General features: G+C 39.8%; 1 protein-coding gene and 1 pseudogene across 1 annotated transcript in view; both read right to left on the bottom strand.

The window, feature by feature from the left end:
- LIN9 (lin-9 DREAM MuvB core complex component) overlaps window positions 1–18878 on the bottom strand; it is a 69315-nt gene that overhangs the window by 6068 nt on the left and 44369 nt on the right. Inside the window, exons 8-11 of the mRNA XM_044267397.1 lie at window positions 15666–15799; window positions 13293–13412; window positions 12917–13018; window positions 9631–9711 (exon numbers count right to left, since the gene is read on the bottom strand). Of these exons, the coding sequence (XP_044123332.1) occupies window positions 9631–9711; window positions 12917–13018; window positions 13293–13412; window positions 15666–15799 (437 nt within the window). The remainder of the gene's footprint in view (window positions 1–9630; window positions 9712–12916; window positions 13019–13292; window positions 13413–15665; window positions 15800–18878) is intronic.
- Window positions 1091–3103, bottom strand: LOC122918765 (annotated as a pseudogene).

Raw genomic sequence — 18878 nt, 5'->3', positions numbered from 1 at the left:
ATATGGGCAAACACATATATGTGACCAAACCATACATTTTAAACAGATACAGTTCACTGTACACCAGTTATACCCCCAATGAAGGGGTAGTAATGGGAAAACTCCACCCAGATCAACAGAACAGTGCTAACCCTTCAGAAGCCCCTGTGCATCACCTTACAATCCCTTCTCTCTTCCCTCCAAAGCAACCTTACTAACATCAAGCCTCATGGTATGACTTCTGAAATTTATTTAAAATGCAATTATAGGGGCACCTGGATGGCTCAGTGGGTTAAAGCCTCTGCCTTCGGCTCGGGTCATGATCCCAGGGTGCTGGGATCAAGCCCCACGTTGGGCTCTCTGCTCGGCGGGGGGCCTGCTTCCCCCACTCTCTCTCTGCCTGCCTCTCTGCCTACCTGTGATCTCTGTCTGTCAAATAAATAAACCAAATCTTAAAAAAAAAATAAAATGCAATTATACAGTATATACTTTTGTTTTTAGCTTCTTTCAATTAATATTGTGAAATTCACCCATCCAGTTGTGCACACCCCCAGTCAGTTCCCCTCACTATGGTATAGTGTTCCTTTGTAGCAATATCATCTATCCAGCCATCCTGTTGGTTCCATCTATTGTTGGGCAACAGGGCTGCAACTGGTTCTTGGCCAACAGGAATAGTGCTGCTATGACACTCTGTACTTACATACCCACATGTGTAGCTTTAGTAGACAGAACCAGAGTTCCCCAAAGGGACGGAATAAGAATGTTCTGGCTGGGGAGCCTGGGGGACGCAGTCAGTGAGGCATCCGATTCCTGGTTTCAGCTCAGGTCATGATCTTGGGATGGCAAGATCAAGCCCCACATCAGGCTCCATGCTCAGCACAGAGATAGCTTGGGATTCTCTCTCTCCCCCTCTGCCCCTCCCCAACCCCCTCTCTGAAATAAACAAAGTCTTTACAAAAACAGTTCTGGCTGCTTCACATATTTTCCAATCTTTGATTTTTTTTTTTTTTTGACACATTACCTTATTTTATACAAATACCAGTCTAATCACACACAGTCCAAGAATACTCAAATAATAAGGCACATATAAACAGATGTTAAAGAATGGTCTTCAAATATTCTACCCAATGATGCCATGCTTGCCTATGATCTCACCGACATAAAACCACATCCATACCTTGGTCGTCTCCAAGCCATTCAGCAGAGCTTCAACAACTGTAAGCTGTTCGAAGATACCAGTTTGAGCATTCCTGACTATTTTTTTCAAGCTCTGATAGCTCTAGGCACCAGGGATCTTAACAGGGATTGGAGGAAGCAGCTCAACCTTGGCATAGCACCAAAATGTGGCCAACTGAGGCTATGAGTAAGTCATAGCAGTGTTCACCAACTTTAGGGCCTTCTCCACAGGTTACAGACAAACCGGGCCAATCTCTGATATTTTAAGTATTTGAATAGGAGCCACTTGAGAGAATGTGAGTGATAATCTCTTTGTGGTATTTTTTTTTTTTAAAGATTTTATTTATTTATTTGACAGAGCGAGATCACAAGCAGGCAGAGAGGCAGGCAGAGAGAGAGGAGGAAGCAGGCTCCCTGCTGAGCAGAGAGCCCGATGTGGGCCTCGATCCCAGGATCCTGAGATCATGACCTGAGCCGAAGGCAGCGGCTTAACCCACTGAGCCACCCAGGCGCCCTCTCTTTGTGGTATTAATCCGCATTTTCTCTATTACCCACGAGGCTGGGTACCTTATCAAAAATTTTTTGTACAGGGCGCCTGGGTGGCTCAGTGGGTTAAGCCACTGCCTTCCGCTCAGGTCATGATCTCAGGGTCCTGGGATCGAGTCCCGCATCGGGCTCTCTGCTCAGCAGGGAGCCTGCTTCCTCCTCTCTCTCTGTCTGCCTCTCTGCCTACTTGTGATCTCTCTGTCAAATAAATAAATAAAATCTTTAAAAAAAATTTTTTTTGTACATCTGAATATCCTTTTTTTTTTAAAAGATTTTATTTATTTGAGAGAGACTGAGTGAGCAAGTGGGGGAGGAGCAAAGGGAGACGAAGACTCTCCACTGAGCAGGGAGCCCGAAACAGGGTTCCATCCCAGGACTCCAGGATCACGGCCTGAGTCAAAGGCAGACACCCAAGTGACTGAGCCACCCAGGCACCCCTGCCTATCTTTTTCTTATTGACTTACAGTTCTTTATATTTTCCGAAGGCAAGCTTTTGATCAATTACATATGCTTTAAGCATTTCTTTCCATTCTGTGGTTTGCCTTTTATTTTCTCGTAGTTGTATCTTTTGATGAACAGAGGTTTATAATTTTAATGTAGTTCAATGTATTAATCTTTTCCTTTATGGTTACTGTGTTTTATACTCCATTTGTCTCACTTAAAGAGTTCTTACCACCAAGGTTTTTGTTTGTCTTTTTTTACCCCAAGGTCTTAAATTCTCCTACATTATCTTTTAGAAGCTTTATATTTTGCCTTTCACATTTAGATCTAAAATACCAATCAGGGGCACCTGGGTGGCTCAGTGGGTTAAGCTGCTGCCTTTGGCTCAGGTCATGATCTCAGGGTCCTGGGATCGAGCCTCACATCGGGCTCTCTGCTCAGCAGGGAGCCTGCTTCCCCCTCTTTCTCTGCCTGCCTCTCTGCCTACTTGTGATTTAACTCTCTGTCAAAAAAATAAATTAAAAAAATCTTAAAATAAAATAAAATAAAATAAAATACCAATTATTCCGGGGGGGTTGGGGGGACACCTGGCTCTCAGTTGGTAAAGCACGCAACTCTTGACCTCAAGATTATGAGTTTGAACCTCATGTTCGGTGGAGACATTACTAAAAAAAAATTAACTCTTAAAAAAAAATAGGGGTGCCTGGGTGGCTCAGATGTTTGAGCGTCTGGCCTTCAGCTCAGGTTATTATCTCAGGGTCCTGGGACCGAGCCCCACATCAGGCTCCCTGCTCAGCAGGAAGCCTGCTTCCCCCTCTCTCACTGCCTGCCTCTGCCTACTTGTGATTTCTCTCTCTGTCAAATAAATAAAAGCTTTAAAAGAAAATAAAAATATATAAAACTAGTAATTTTTCAGTGAGGTAGGGGGTCGGGATCCCACGCCCACCATACTGTTATCCATTGACTCAGTACCATTTCAAAAACCTTTCTTTCCTCATTACTCTGCAGAACCACCTTTGTCATAGATCAAGTGTCTATTCCTGGATACTTCTGAAATCTCATTTTCTAACTACTTATTACTAATACATGGAAATATAACTACTTTTATTAAAAACCGATCTTTAGCAACTTTGCTAAACTAATTCTTATAATTTATCTGCAGATTCTTTTAGATTTTCTGGGTACATAACCACATCATCTGTGGTTCACATCATCTGTGGTTCACATCATCTGTGAATAAAACAAACTGGTCTTCTTTCTTCCTTTCCAATATTTATAGATTTTTTTCCTTTTTTTTCCTGGCTAGAATCTCCAATATGCTATGAAATAGCAATTGTGATTATAGGCTTCCATATGTCATTTTCATTTTGAAAAAGAAAGGTTTTTTTTGTTTATTATTTTTAAAAAGTCAGCTCTATGCCCAATAGGGGCTCAAACTCAGAACCATGATAGTGAGAGTCACATACTCTACAGGCTGAGCCAGTCGCATGCCCCTCAAGGGAAAATCTGTAACACTTCACTAGTAAGTATATCATTTGCTGTAAGTGTTTTGGTATATAGTGTCAGATTATGGGATCTTAATCTTTTTTTTTTAATTTTATTTATTTATTTGACAGATCACAAGTGGGCAAAAAGGCAGGCAGAGACAGAGAGAGGGGGAAGCAGGCTCCCCGCTGAGCAGAGAGCCTGATGCGGGGCTCGATCCCAGGACCCTGGGACCATGACCGGAGCTGAAGGCCGAGGCTTTAACCCACTGAGCCACCCAGGCGCCCCAAGGGATCTTAATCTTAACTATTCCTAGTTTGGTAAGAATATTTATTTTTCCACCAGGAAGGGATGCTTAATTATGTAACATGGTTTTTCTTCATTTATCGAGATGTTCTTGTGGATTCTCTTTACTCTCTTAAGTTGATAAATGATACTTAAAAAATTTTTTTTTAAAGATTTTATTTGTTTGACAGACAAAGATCACAAGTAGACAGAGAGGAGGAAGCAGGCTTCCTGCTGAGCAGAGAGCCTGATGTGGGGCTCGATCACAGGACCCTGATAACAAGACCTGAGCTGAAGGCAGAGGCTCAGCCCACTGAGCCACCCAGGTACTACATACACTTAAATCTTTTTAAATTAATAAATGACTATCTTCAAGAGTCTTTTATCTATCTATCTATCTATTATTTATTTAGAGAGTGAGAAAGCACATGTGAGTGGGGGATAGAGGGAAAGAGAGAGAGGGAATCTCTAGCAGGCTCTGTGCTCAGTGCAGAGTCCAAGCCAGGGCTAGAACCCATAACCCTGAGACCATGACCTGAGTCAAAATCAAAGTTAGCCACTCAACCAAATAACTGAGTCACCCAGTTGCCCCTAATCCTTTTTCTTATCCACTTCTAAGCTTATTCATACTGTGATCAGAGAACATATTCTGGAGAAGTCTAATCAATCTGACATTTGTTGAAATTTTACTTAGGGACAGCATACAATTAAATTTTATAAATAATCTATGTGAGCTTGAAAATAATACATACGCTGCAGGTGGTAGGTATGTCAATGGGATCAAGTTTGTTAACTGTGTTTTTGTTTTTTTTTTGTTTTTTTGTTTTTTAATTTTTTTAAAGATTTTATTTATTTATTTGAGAGAGAGAGACAGTGAGAGAGAGCATGAGCGAGGAGAAGGTCAGAGAGTGAAGCAGACTCCCCATGGAGCTGGGAGCCTGATGTGGGACTCGATCCCGGGACTCCAGGATCATGCCCTGAGCCGAAGGCAGTCGTCCAACCAACTGAGCCACCTAGGCGTCCCTTAACTGTGTTTTTGAAATCTATATCCTTAGCAGTTTTTTTAAGTAACATTGATTTTTAAAACATTTTTTTATTTTTAAAACATTTTTTATTAAATCTATTTGATTTTCTTTTTTTAAGGAAGCTCTATGCCCAAAATGGGGCTTAAACTCATGACCTCAAGATTAAGAGTCAGCCAGTAAGACTAAGCCCCTCCTTATTAGATTTTTTTGACTAGTTGTTTTATCTATATAGTGGAAATGTCTTTTTCCTTTGAATTTTGCCAATTTTTGCTTTAGGAATTTGGAAGCCATTATTACGTACATATAACTTTGAAATTATTTTGAAATGATACCTTTCATCATTAAGAAGCACACTTCTTTATATCCAATAATATCTGTTGCCCTGAATTTTACTGTCAGGTACTACTATAGCTATCAGACCTTCTATTGCTAGTTTAATACTTGGCACTGCATTCCTTTTCATACATTTAAAATTTTTTTATTTTCAGGATCCTTTAATATTAAATGTATCTCTTGCATGCATCATAGAGTTGGGCTTTTGCTTTTCATTCAGTTTGGCAATCTTTGCCTTTTATTCAGAAGATTTAGTCCACTTATATTTAATATTATTACTGATATATTTAGATTTAAATTGACCATCTTACTATTTCCATTCTATTTGTCCCTGTTTGGTATTATTATTATTTGTTCTTGCCTTTGTCTTTTTAAAGATTGATTGAATATTTTTACTGTTCCATTTCCCTACCCATCTCACCCTGATTAGTTTGGTAGTTATGTATCTTTTACTATTATTTTAACAGGTGAATTAAAATATACATCCTTGATTTATCATGTCTATATGTACACCACCCACAACAGGCAATTGTTGGACTGTTTTTCTTTTTTTTAAAGAGTTTATTTATTTATTTGACAGACAGAGATCACAAGTAGGTAGAGAGACAGGCAGAGAGAGGGGGGAAAGCAGGTTCCCTGCTGAGCAGAGAGCTCAATGTGGGGCTCAATCCCAGGACCCTACTAAGATCATGACCTGAGCCAAAGGCAGAGGCTTAACCCACTGAGACACTTAGGTGCCCCTGGACTGTATTTTTATTTATTATTATTTTTTTTAATAATTTTTAAAAATTTTATTTATTTATTTGACAGAGAGGGAGATCACAAGTAGGCAGAGCAGCAGGCAGAGAGAGAGGAGGAAGCAGGCTCCCCACTGAGCAGAGAGCCCAATGCGGGGCTTGATCCCAGGATCCTGGGATCACGACCTGAGCTGAAGGCAGAGGTTCAACCCACTGAGCCACCCAGGTGCCCCTGGATTGTATTTTTAATTCTTTATATTTTAAATGTCATGAAGTATGATTTTATATAGTATCACTTAGATTAATCCACAGTTATCGTTTTTCTCTTCATTCCTTCCAAAACTTCAAGTTTTTTCTTCCTTATTTATTTATTTGAGAGAAAGTGAGAGAGAGAGAGCTTTAGCTGAGGGAGGCGTGCGGGGAGGGAGAAACAGACTCCCCACTGAGCAGGAAGTCTGACCTGGGATTTAATCCGAGAACACTGGGATCATGACCTGAGCCCAAGGCAGACACTCAACTGACTGGTCTCTCAGGAACCCCTCAAGTTTTTTCTTTTGCTTGAACAAAAACTTTATTTCCTTTAACTATAGGTATTCTTGAAAAAACTCTATAAATCTATCTTCAAATAATCCTTTTATTACTTTACCTTGAAATTGAATACAGAAATCTAGGTTGGTAATAATTTTGTTTCAGCCCTACGAAGATGTTATTCCATTTTCTGTTCTCTCTGTGGAGAAGTCAGATGTCAAACAAATTCCTGCCCAGTACACATCTGGCTCTGGGAACTTTATTTTTTTATTTATTGTAATTTATTTATTTAAGTAATTTCTACATCCAACGTGGATCTCAAACACATGACCCCATGATCAAAAATCGGACCCCGGGGGGCTCAATCAGTTAAGTGCCTGCCTTTGGCTCAGGGTCATGATCCTAGGGTCCTGGGACCAAGTCCCACATCAGATTCCTTGCTTAGCGGGAGACTGCTTCTCCTTCTGACTGCTCTACCTGTTCTACCTGGAGCTCTCCATGCTCCTGCTCTCTGACAAATAAATAAAATCTTAAAAGGTTAAAAAAAAAAAAAGAATCACATGCTCTACTGACTGAGCCAACCAGGTGCTCCTGGCTCTGGATAGTTTAAATATTTTTTTATTTTGTGTATAGTTTTTAGCAGTTTTACTATCCCTATGCCTTAGAGTCCTCATCTTTTTATTTATCCCACTGAGATTCACAGGGCTTCTTGAATCTGTGGTCTGTTACTTTTTGACAGTTTTGGAATGTTTTCAGTCACTATCCCTTTAAATATTCCTTCTGTCTCATTATCTCTTTTCTCCTTCTCTTATTCCATTAGACATGCTGGACCTCTCATTATGTCCCTCGTTTCTCTTCTGTATTTTCCATCCATTTTCCCTCTATGCTTCATTCTGTGTATTTTCTGATCTATTTTCAATTACTAGCTCTCTCTTCAACTGTTCCTAATCTGCTGTGGTTATACCTCCCAAATGAATTAATTTTGATTGCTATAGTTTACTTCTAGAACTTGCATTTGGTCCTTTTTGTGGTTTCAAATTCTCTTATAAAATTCTCAATTTTGTCTCATTTCTTTAAACAAATTAAGCACTTAAAATCTATGTCTAAAAAATTCCATTATCTAGAATCTGCCAATTGTCTATACTTTCTTTTGGTTTTATTAGGGTTATCCTGTCTCCTCTTGTGTCTGAAATTTAAAAATCAGTTTCTAGACACTGTATAGTAAGAAGTTAAGAAATAATTTGAGGCCTAGTGTAATTTTATATTCCACTAAGAGGAATACTTACTTCTTGTGGGTCTCAAATTCTATAATCACATCAGTTCTACTTTGGAGATGAGATAATTTGAAGCTGGCCAACGTTGCCTTTTGGTGTTCCAACTCAGAGCATGGAAGGTTTGCCAGCTTCCCCTAACCCTTGATGGTCTCTGGACTCTTAATTTTTGTCCTCTCTCCCCTTGTATATACATTTCAGGAATGCCACTCAATTTCTCAGTTACCTTTTCTAGAAGTGTGGAAAACCCCTGAAGAAAAAAGCAATGCTAAATGACAGGTTCCCCCTTCTGAGTTTACTTCTTTTCCCAGATTCTATCCCTATAATTCTTTAAGACCTAGTTAATGCTTTAGTGTCTACAAGCAGGTTATTTTTATATTTTATTCCAGAGGAAAAAGTTGTTTTCAACTACGTGGATTAGAAAGGTTAACCCAAATTACCTAGTCTACCATTACTAAAAGCAGAAGCCTCAAATTTCCCCCAAATTCCATATTCAAATTCCTTTTTTTTTTAAAGATTTATTTATTTATTTACTTGACAGAGAGAGATCACAAGTAGGCAGAGAGGCAGGCAGAGAGAGAGGAAGGAAAGCAGGCTCCCCGCTGAGCAGAGAGGCCGATGCGGGACTCGATCCCAGGACCCCGAGATCATGACCCGAGCCGAAGGCAGCAGCTTAACACACTGAGCCACCCAGGCGCCCCCCATATTCAAATTCTTTAGAGGAGTGTCTGTTTCTTTCTTTTCAAATTGGGTAAATGTCACATTTACCCAGTTCTGTCACTAGGATGAAAACGGGGAATGAGGAAACTGACACTGAATCAATTCCTTTTAAGTAGTGTACCTCACTTCTGCACTCCATCATATGTGGAACTCTGGGCCGGGAGCCTCTTTAGGGTTCCAACATGTAGACTCTCAGCCATGTTCCATCTCAGCTGTGTTTCACCCAACATGGAAAATTTTTAAAATCCTGCAATCTCCCTGTGACCATTTGCAATCACTTGGAGACGGTACTTGGGATGAATATTTGCCATCCTATAAATCCATAAGCAAGTTATGACTTTCAGTACAATTCAAAAAAATTCTTTTTTTTTAAACACATTAAAAAAAATATTTTATTTATTTATATGACAGAAAGAGAGATCACAAGGAGGCAGAGTAGGCAGGCAGAGAGAGAGGGGAAATCAGGCTCCCCGCTGAGCAGGGAGCCCGGATGTGGGGCTAGATCCCAGGACCCTAAGATCACAACCTGAGCAGAAGGCAGAGGCTTAGCCCACTGAGCCACCCAGGTGCCCCCCAAAAATTTCTTAGTGAATTTTCTACATTAAAAAAGAGAAAACTGAGAATTCTCTCCTATGACTAAAATTGACTTTCATATTTTTGGACTGACTAGATTAATAGAATAGGATATAAAGCACTTTCAAGATAACCTGAATATGCCAACTTATATATTTCTTGATTTATTTATTCTGAATCACTTTTAATAACCTCTGTTAACATGACTCCCTTAGACAAGGCACCAGTGCTAGGGATTCTACATTCATGCAAACTGTCAAAAACCCAGCCCACCCATTAATCCTATCCTGCCGGACAGTCAGTGGCATAATGAGGTCTGGGGTAATGAACTGCATTGCACTGCTAATTTACTTAGCATGTGTTCAGTATAACAGGACATAAAGATAGCAAACGAGGATTTTAAAATAACATTTATCTCATTTTATCTCAAGGTTTTCTTCAAAAAAAAAAAAGCATTTTTAATTCCTTAGATATAGAAGTCCCCACCATTTTAAAAGTAGACAAATAAAGAAAAAAAAGAAATATTCTTACCAATTTTTCTGCTTCTGTGTTCATTTCCCTTAATTTTTTGATATGTTCCTTTTTAATCATGAGAATTTTCGACAGTTTGGTCTACAGACAAAGAAAAAGAGATGTTTTGGAATAGAGGTATTTAAGTATAACAACCATCAAATTACCAATCTTCCAATAAGATATTTTAGCAGATTTTAGTGTTTCAATATAAATAAATATAGCACAGACATTTTTTAAAATAAAAATCTGACTGGCTAACCAAAAAAGATTTTTTTTTAAAAAAGATTTTATTTATTTGACAGATCACAAGTAGGCAGAGAGGCAGGCAGAGAGAGGAAGGGAAGCAGGCTCCCTGCTGAGCAGAGAGTCAGATGCGGGGCTGGATCCCAGGACCCTGAGATCATGACCAGAGCTGAAGGCAGAGGCTTCAACCCACTGAGCCATCCAGGTACAGCCCCCGTCTTTTCCTTTTTTTAAAGTAATCTCTACACCCAATGTGGAGCTTAAATTCACAACCTAAGATCTAGTGGAATGCTCCCCTGACTGAGCCAGCCAGGTGTCCCTTAGTTATGCTAAAAAAAAAAAAGGAAAAGAAATAAAAGCCCTTATCTCTTAGAGATACATAACAAAATATTTACATATAAATGATACAGTGTCTGGTCTTTGCTTCCAAATAATGCAAGAGGGAGCAAGTAGGTGGAAGTATAGATGAACCAGGACTGGTCAGGAGTTGCTGAGACCGGTTCTAGCTCCATGATAGGTACACAGAGGAGCAGCAAACAATTCTGTCTGCTTTTATGTGCTTAAATTTTCAATAATAAAAAAACCTAAAAATTGGCCTCAGTTGATATAGGCAGAGGGCCTAGTTAGAAAGATATGCCCCATGCCTGGGTTAACAAGAGCAACTGGAGTGTCATAAAACCTTACATATTATAAAAGACAGGTACATGAACTTTTATTTTTATCTCTTCGAGGGCTTAAAATAAAGTAGTGGGGTGTTTTTTGTTTTTTAATAGTGTTTTTTAAAAATTATTAATTTGACAGACAGAGATCACAAGTAGGCAGAGAGGCAGGCAGAGAGAGAGAGAGGAAGAAGCAGGCTCCCTGCTGAGCAGAGAGCCCAATGCTGCGGAGCTCGATCCCACTACTCTGGGATCATGACCTGAGCCCAAGGCAGAGGCTTTAACCCACTGAGCCACGAGGCACCCCATAAAGTAGTATTTTAATTAGGCTTCTTCATACCTAGCTTTTGATGTTAAAAAAGCACTGAACCCAAGTATTTTAGCATCAAGAAAAACACCAGTACTTCTGAGGTACTGCAGTAGTGCTCAGCTTCCGGCTCCCTCTGCTGGCGTCTCTCCCTCTCTCCCTCTCTTCTCTCTCCCTCGCTCTCACGTGTGTGTGCACATAGACACACAACCAAATAGGTCATATGAACTTTGTTTTTACATCTACTACTTAAAGAATTTCTTTAAAAAACAAATGTCCTCTTTGTGAAGACGATAAGGCTTGGCTCTGTTCATAATTTCAATCTTTTTTTGGTTGTTGTTAAGAATTTATTTACTTGACAGACAGAGATCACAAATAGGCAGCGCAGCCTGCAGAGAGAGATGGGGAAATAGGCTCCCCGCTGAGCAGAGAGCCTGATGCCGGCTGGATCCCACCACCCTGAGATCCTGACCTGAGCCAAAGGCAGAGGCTTAACCCACTGAGCCACCCACACACCCCACCCTTTAACTTTTCATATAAAAGTATCTTATCTACCTTTGGAAGCCAAAAGGCAAAAGAAAGCACTGCAAGGATAACCAACAACATATGATCAAGGAATACAAAATGCTATACATATGCAATTAAATCATAACATGTTTCCTTAAAACAACATCAATGGCAAGTGTTTTAACACTGAATATTTTAATGGATTATGTTACCAATCTTTTTATTTATGCTCTACCCCAAGCAAATGTAGTTTTTCTTTTCAGAAAAGGAAAAGAAGGGCGCCTGGGTGGCTCAGTTGGTTAAGGGTCTGCCTTCGGCTCAGGTCAGGATCTCAGGGTCCTGGGATCGAGCCCCAAATCGGGTTCCCTGCTCAGCAGGGAACCTGCTTTTCCCTCCCCCTCTGCCTGCCGTTCTGCCTACTTGTGATCTCTCTCTCTCTCTCTTTCAAATAAGTAAATAAATAAAATCTAAAAAAAAAAGGAAAAGAAATCAAACATTATTAGACTATGATTCAAAGTAAATGACGGATTTAATCTAATTTTCAAAGTGAACAGCTCATTCTATTCTCATTCTATTCCAGTCTATTCAGGAATATTGTTCTACATAATAATTCTACACTTGTTTCAGGTGATGCTTATATTTCTCAGTGTCTACCACTAGTCAGCCAGTCAATGCATTGTAACTGCTCAGTTGACTGATAACTGCAGGACGCACTGAGGTCCCTAATAAAGGCCTTTATACTTACACAAGTTATTAACAGCCAACCACTCAGGTTTGACAAAGCATATGCTATAACGTTAGAGTCCTTAACACAGCAAAATAAGAACCAAACCCAAGAAGAGCTCAACAAAAAAGCCTCTAAGTCTTTTTTGAGTGTTACAACTTTCACTTCCTTAAGGTTACTTTATTTTTATTGATAGTATTATTAGTTAATTAATTAATTAATTAATTTGTTAGAGAGAGAGAAAGAGAGAAAGAGAGCATGAACGAATGGGAGGAGCAGAGGGAAAGAGAATCTCAAGCAGACTCCTCACTAAGCGCAGAGCCTGATGTAGGGCTTGTTCTCAGAACCCTGAGATCATGAAATGAGCTGAAATCAAGAGTCAGACATTCAACCAACTGAGCCATGCAGGTGCCCTGACTTTTATTTTCAAGCTTTGCTGGAAAGAACAATTTGTGTGTGTGTGTATTTATTAAAGCATGAGGACAGGACACATGGGCAGAAAAAGATGCTGTTTGGAAATAACAGTGTTCTTAAAACCAACACAATGGTTAAAAAAAAGAAAAAGAAAAAGTAAAAATATTTGGTCATAGAAAGATTTTCTATTTTTTTTTTAAAGATTTTATTTATTTATTTGATAGACAGAGATCATAAGCAGGCAGAGAGGCAGGCAGAGAGAGAGGAGGAAGCAGGCTCCCTGCTGAGCAGAGAGCCCCGATCCCAGGACCCTGGGACCACGATCCGAGCCGAAGGCAGAGCCCTTAACCCACTGAGCCACCCAGGCGCCCCAGATTTTCTATTTTAATTAACACAAAAGCTGTTCAGTTTTTTTCATAAACAAGCCAAGATACTCAGAGCAATTCTTACCACTTGGATAAGGAATTCTACTGGAAAACCACCTAACGTTTCAGTGTCAGAGCCAGAAATCTTACTTCTCCAAGGCGACTGTCCTAGTAAAGGATCATTATCCTATGGGAATAAAAGGGAATCATTTAACCACTGACTGTTCAAAAGAAAGCATTTTTATTTTTAGATAAAAAATAAATCAAATTATAATATTACATTAAAATCTTATAAATATTTCCAGAGTTGAAGCAACTATTTACTTATATAATAACTGACAACTTAAAATAATGTAGCTACCTCCTGAAGTTGCTGTAATAGATGTGTATTTCATAAAAACATAACTCACACTCATAATAATACTTTAAATTACTGATGACATTTAAAAAGTATTATTTACCGTAATTGGTGACTGGAGAGGAGGAGTATAATGTAATCGTGGTGGAGTCATAAAGAATCGAGAAGGCCGCTGTTTTTGTCCAAAGGCAGCAATTGGCATCGTCTCATGAGGCTCATTACTCTTTGAGAAAAGAGAAAAGTGCACAGGTCTTGAAGAACTTTACTGACCATCTCAGCTTTATAAACATGACATTGCACCTGGAGATATTCACCACAAAATCTACGATCTTACAAAGGTCAAAGGCCTAAAACATAAGTCAGAGAATGAAAATACTACTTTGCTATCAAAAGGCTAAACTCACAAAACAGAAGAATTAAGAAAAGAAAAGGACCACTGGATCGAAACAGTTAGGAAATGAAATATTAAACAAATATAAAACTGACCACTGGGGCTTCCTGTGTGCTAAAGGCTGGCTCAGTATTACCTAGTGTACTCCCAATCCACTCTTACTTACCGGCTGGGGAGAAATACTTGGGTGATCTCATAAAGCAAATTACATTAATGAGCTGGAAAAGCAATTTTCCTTTTTTGAAAGGGGTGGTTGAAAGATTGCATCCTTTATGGAAAAATACTTAAGGTTGGTGTACTTAGCTCTACAGATGTAGTCCAAATTTTCTTTCTCTCCTATTTCTCCTCTCTAAAAAGTATGTTTGAGGAAAGCCTCACAATAAACAGTCTTAATTTTTAAAAAGTATGCATCAGAAAAAGAAGATTCTTCTATATTTGCACTAAGAAGAAAAAGAAATTATGACTTTTCAAAAGTATTTTATATATTTATTTGGCAGAGAGAGAGAGGACAAGCAGGGGGAGTGGTGGCAGAGGGAGAAGCAAACTCCCTGCTGAGCAGGGAGCCTGATGTAGGGCTTGATCCTGGGACCCTGGGATCATGACCTGAGCAACCCAGGTGTCCCAAGAAATTTTGATTTTCAGTTGTAAGGTCATAACTTGATTTTTAAAAATCAAGTTTATAACAAAGAAATTTTAAAAGCGAGGTGACAAGTGAACAATTTTATTTCCATAATTCTTAATGGCAAACAATTCTATTATAAAAAGTTCATTACTGGGGCACCTGGGTGGCTCAGTCAGTTAAGCATCTGCCTTCGGCTCAGTTCATAATCCCAGGGTTCTGGGATTGAGCCCCACGTCAGGCTCCTTGCTCAACAGCCTGCTTCTCCCTCTCTTTGCTGCTCCCCCTGCTTGTGCTCTCTGTCGAAAAAATAAATAAAAATCTTTAAAAAATAAAAAGTTTGTTATTAAAGCTCTTGGCCAGCTCAGTAAGTACAGTTTGCAACTCTTGATCTAGGGTTGTAAATTCAACCCCTACATTGGGTGTAGAGATTACTTTAAAATCTTAAAAAAAAAGTTAATTATTCAACTTTTTAAAAACTTCATTACACTGCAGAGTTGTTTGGTTCTTAAAGTTATTTTGACTTATTAGAAAGGTACATAACTCTTATGACTTTGCTAAATCAAACATGATTGGGAAATAATGGCCTAGTAGTTTTTAAAGGACTGATTCAAGAATTCAAAAGATTCGGATTCTGGTCTCAGCCTATCTCTACCAGCTCTAGAGCCTCGAATAAATTACTTAATGTACTATGCCTTAAGTTTCATCATGAAAAAAGTGAGGGTAATTAAAAGCCATCCTGTATAATTCTGAGGATGAAACAGAACAAATCCTAACGTACAAGATGTTACTTCATACTTTTAAAATCATTTTGTGAGACGACCAAACTTTAACAACAAAGCTTTGGAATAAAAGTGTCATGAAGCTTATTCTCCAAGGTTATTGAAGGAGGAGGGATCGGCTGTCACACTAAAATGCTGTGTGGGTAAGGTACAGCGGAGGGATGTTCACTTCTACACAATGTTGAAGACTTGAGTAGAGTTCTGGTCCAGGGGCCTAGTAGGCAGGACTGTGAACGCCTAAGGATCTTCCTCCATGACCTGAAGTCTTGAATCTATCACAAAATACAGTCCATAGAAAATTCTATATAACACAGCTTTAAGGTTTTTTACATTTTTGAGGCATCTGGCTTGTTTGCAGTCAGTTAAGTGTCTGCCTTCAGCTCAGGTCATGATCCCAGGGTCTTGGGATCAAGCCCTGCATCAGGCTTCCTGTTCAGTGGGGACCCTGCTTCTCCCTCTGCCTATTGCTCCTCATGCTTGTGCTCTCTCTCTCTCAAATAAATAAAATCTTAAAAAAAAAAAAAAAGATTTTTAAATTTTTCAAAGTAATTTCCACACCCAGCGGGGAGCTCAAACTCACAAGCCCAAGATCAAGAGTCATGTGCTCTACCAACTGAGCCAGACAGGCATCTCAAATAACATATTTAATAGGCAGAAGACACAAGCGTATTATTAAATACTTACAAGAACTTCATAGTCAGGGATGGTATGGGTTCCAAGCCCTGCCCTATCAAAAGTTACTCTGTAAGTAGCATTAAAAGTATCCACAGCATCTATTTGTCCAGTGAAGAGACCATCGTGAACACCACGTAATCGAGCTGGGAAAAGAAACAAAAAGGTATTAAGATATTTGAAGACACAACAAACTGTCAAATATAAGACTGCTCCAAGCATGTTATTTATTTATTTATTTATTTATTTATTTATTTATTTTTCAAGCATGTAATTTAAAATGTAGAAAGAGGGCGCCTGGGTGGCTCAGCTGGTTAAGCGACTGCCTTCAGCTCAGGTTATGATCCTGGAGTTCCGGGATCGAGTCCTGCATCAGGCTCCCAGCTCTATGGGGAGTCTGGGTCTCCCTCTAAACTTCTCCTTGCTCATGCTGTCTCTCACTCAGACAAATAAATAAAATCTTAAAAAAAAAAAAAAAAGTAGAAAGTATAGTATTATTGTTTATTCTAATTTCAAAAAACACATGCACTTCATTTTAGGTTTAGAAAAACTACAAAATTTTCAAACTACAACGACAAATGATGGTCACAGGGTGCCTGGGTGACTCAGTTGGTTAAGCAACTGCCTCCGGCTCAGGTCATGGTCCCAGAGTCCTGAGATTGAGTCCCACGTCGGGCTCCCAGCTCCATGGTGAGTCTGCTTTTCCCTCTGAACTCCCCTCTCATGCTCTCTCTCACTCTGTCTCTCTCTCTCTCAAAATAAATAAATAAAAATCTTAAAAAAAGAAAAGAAAAGAAAAGAAAAGAATCTGCCTTTGGCTCAGGTCATGACCCCAGGGTCCTAGGATAGAGTCCTGAGTTGGGCTCCCTGCTCAGAGGGGAGTCTGCTTCTCCCTTTCCCTCTGCCTGCCGCAGCTCCCCCTGCTTGTGCTATCAAATAAATAAATAAAATCTTAAAAAAAAAATGATGATCGGGTGCCTGGGTGGCTCAGTCAGTTAAGTGTCTGCCTTCAGCTCAGGTCATGATCCCAGGGTCTTGGGGTCAAGCCCCATGTCAAACTCCTTGCCCAACTGGAAATTTGTTCCTCCCTCTCCCTCTGGCCTGTCCCCCATTCATGCTTTCTCCCGTGCTCACTCTCTCTCAAATAAATAAATAAAATCTTAAATAAATAAAAACGAATTTTAAAAAATGATGATCGCTAATATGATGTATGAATGAAATCATATATCAGGGGAAATTTTATTTTTAAAGATTTAAAGCCACATAGGTACATAAGGGGAAAATACTTTTAAATCATTGCTTTAAACCTGAAATTGAAGGAAAAAAAAAGTCAACAGAAGAACTTTGATTATTATACTCAAGTGAAACACTAGGAACAGTTCAGCTACCGAAAAAGACCAGGATGATGTTCAGAAAAGATTAATACACCAGGCCTCAGACTGGGATCCTCAGAAAGGCCTGCCTGCAAGGTTGGCATCTGGGACCTTGAATTTCAGGAGTGCTCCCACTGTTCTCATACTAGCAGAGGTGGTGTACTGCACCTCGGCTGTGACTGTCGAAGACAACCACTGCAGGGTTCTGGAAATGGACCAAATGCAAAAAACAATTATGGAAACTGAGGGTTTTGGAGGGGAGGGGGTTGGGGGTTGGGTGAGCCTGGTGGTGGGTATTACGGAGGGCACATACTGCATGGAGTACTGGGGGTGGTGCATTAACAATGAATTTTGGAACACTGGAAAAATAAAGTGGAAAAAAAAAACCCCAATTATGTAACATTTACTGTTAGGGCGTCAGGGTGGCTTAGTTGGTTGGGTATCCAACTCTTGAATTTGGCTCAGGTCATGGTCTCGGGGTTATGGGATCAAGTCCTGCTGTGTCAGGCTCCATGCTCAGCACAGAGTCTGCTTCTCTCCCTCTCCCTCTGCCCTCCCCTCATGCTGTCTCTCAAAGAAACAAATAAATCTTGAAAGAAAAAAAAAGAAATGCTTATTGTTAAAAAGTTGCTAAAGCTTCAGGTAAGGACAGGGGAAAGTCAGTGGCCTTTCTGCCTGTGGCTTTTCACATCCTCACCATCACCACTCCCTTGGTTGGTAGGAATCATTTTACTAGTGAATGGCTGTGACTGCCAGAGGGGGCAAACTCAATGCAGACCAATGGGTAATACCTGTAAAGTGGTAAACTTGACCAGGAGAGAGTAAGAGAAGCTCACAGTTCTGTAAGCCCAAGGTATAGTTCTGGCTGAGGTGAGTGACAGAACAGGCAGATCCTAGAAACTAAAGAGCCATAAAAGGCCAAAAGCTCTCCTTAAATCCCTAGCTCACTGGAAAACAATTGAATGGGTAGAGAAGATGTAAGCAAGCCTGGTAAAAAGTAAAAGCTAAGGTTCACTTGAAAACTGACAGCAACTTTGTATCCCAACACATATATGGATTGATCTGAGGCCTTTTTTATTAAGATGCTTGTGTACAACCTCTGCCCAAGTCACTGGTTGGTCACTAAGTTCTATGGACACAGATGCAACTCCTAGGAAGCCAAGCTTAAAAATATAAGAATAAAAAACCTGACCAGAGAATATCAGCAGTTACACAAGACAAGTTATGAAAGCAAACACAACTATCAAAAAATTAGAAGGCAGTGTTACTATGATCATTATCTAAAATGTCAAGTTTTGGGCGCCTGGGTGGCTAAGTGGGTTGGGCCGCTGCCTTTGGCTCGGGTCATGATCTCAGGGTCCTGGGATCAAGTCCCGCATCGGGCTCTCTGCTCAGCAGGGAGCCTGCTTCCTCCTCTCTCTCTCTGCCTGCCTCTCTGCCTACTTGTGATCTCTCTCTGTCAAATAAATAAATAAAATCTTTAAAAAAATAAAATAAAATAAAAAACAAAATGTCAAGTTTTTCTTTTTAAAGATTTTATTTTTATCGGGCTCTCTGCTCAGCGGGGAGCCTGCTTCCCTTCCTCTCTCTCTCTGCCTTGTAATCTGTCAAATAAATAAATCTTTAAAAAAAAATAAAGATTTTTTTTATTTGACAGAGGGATAGAGAGAGAGAGCACAAGTAGAAGAGCATCAGGCAGAGGAAGAGGGAGAAGCAGGCTCTACACTGAGCAGGGAGCCTGATGTGGGGCTTGATCCCAGGACCCTGGGATCATGATGTGAGCCAAAGGCAGCTGCTTAACCAACTGAATCATGCAGGTGTCCCTAAAATGTCGTTTCCTACCAAAAATTAT

This window comes from Neovison vison, chromosome 10 (assembly GCF_020171115.1).
Source record: "Neovison vison isolate M4711 chromosome 10, ASM_NN_V1, whole genome shotgun sequence".
Lineage (NCBI taxonomy): Eukaryota > Metazoa > Chordata > Mammalia > Carnivora > Mustelidae > Neogale > Neogale vison.
Note: the sequence above shows the minus strand (reverse complement) of the source record. Positions and strands in the feature narration are given on the sequence as shown.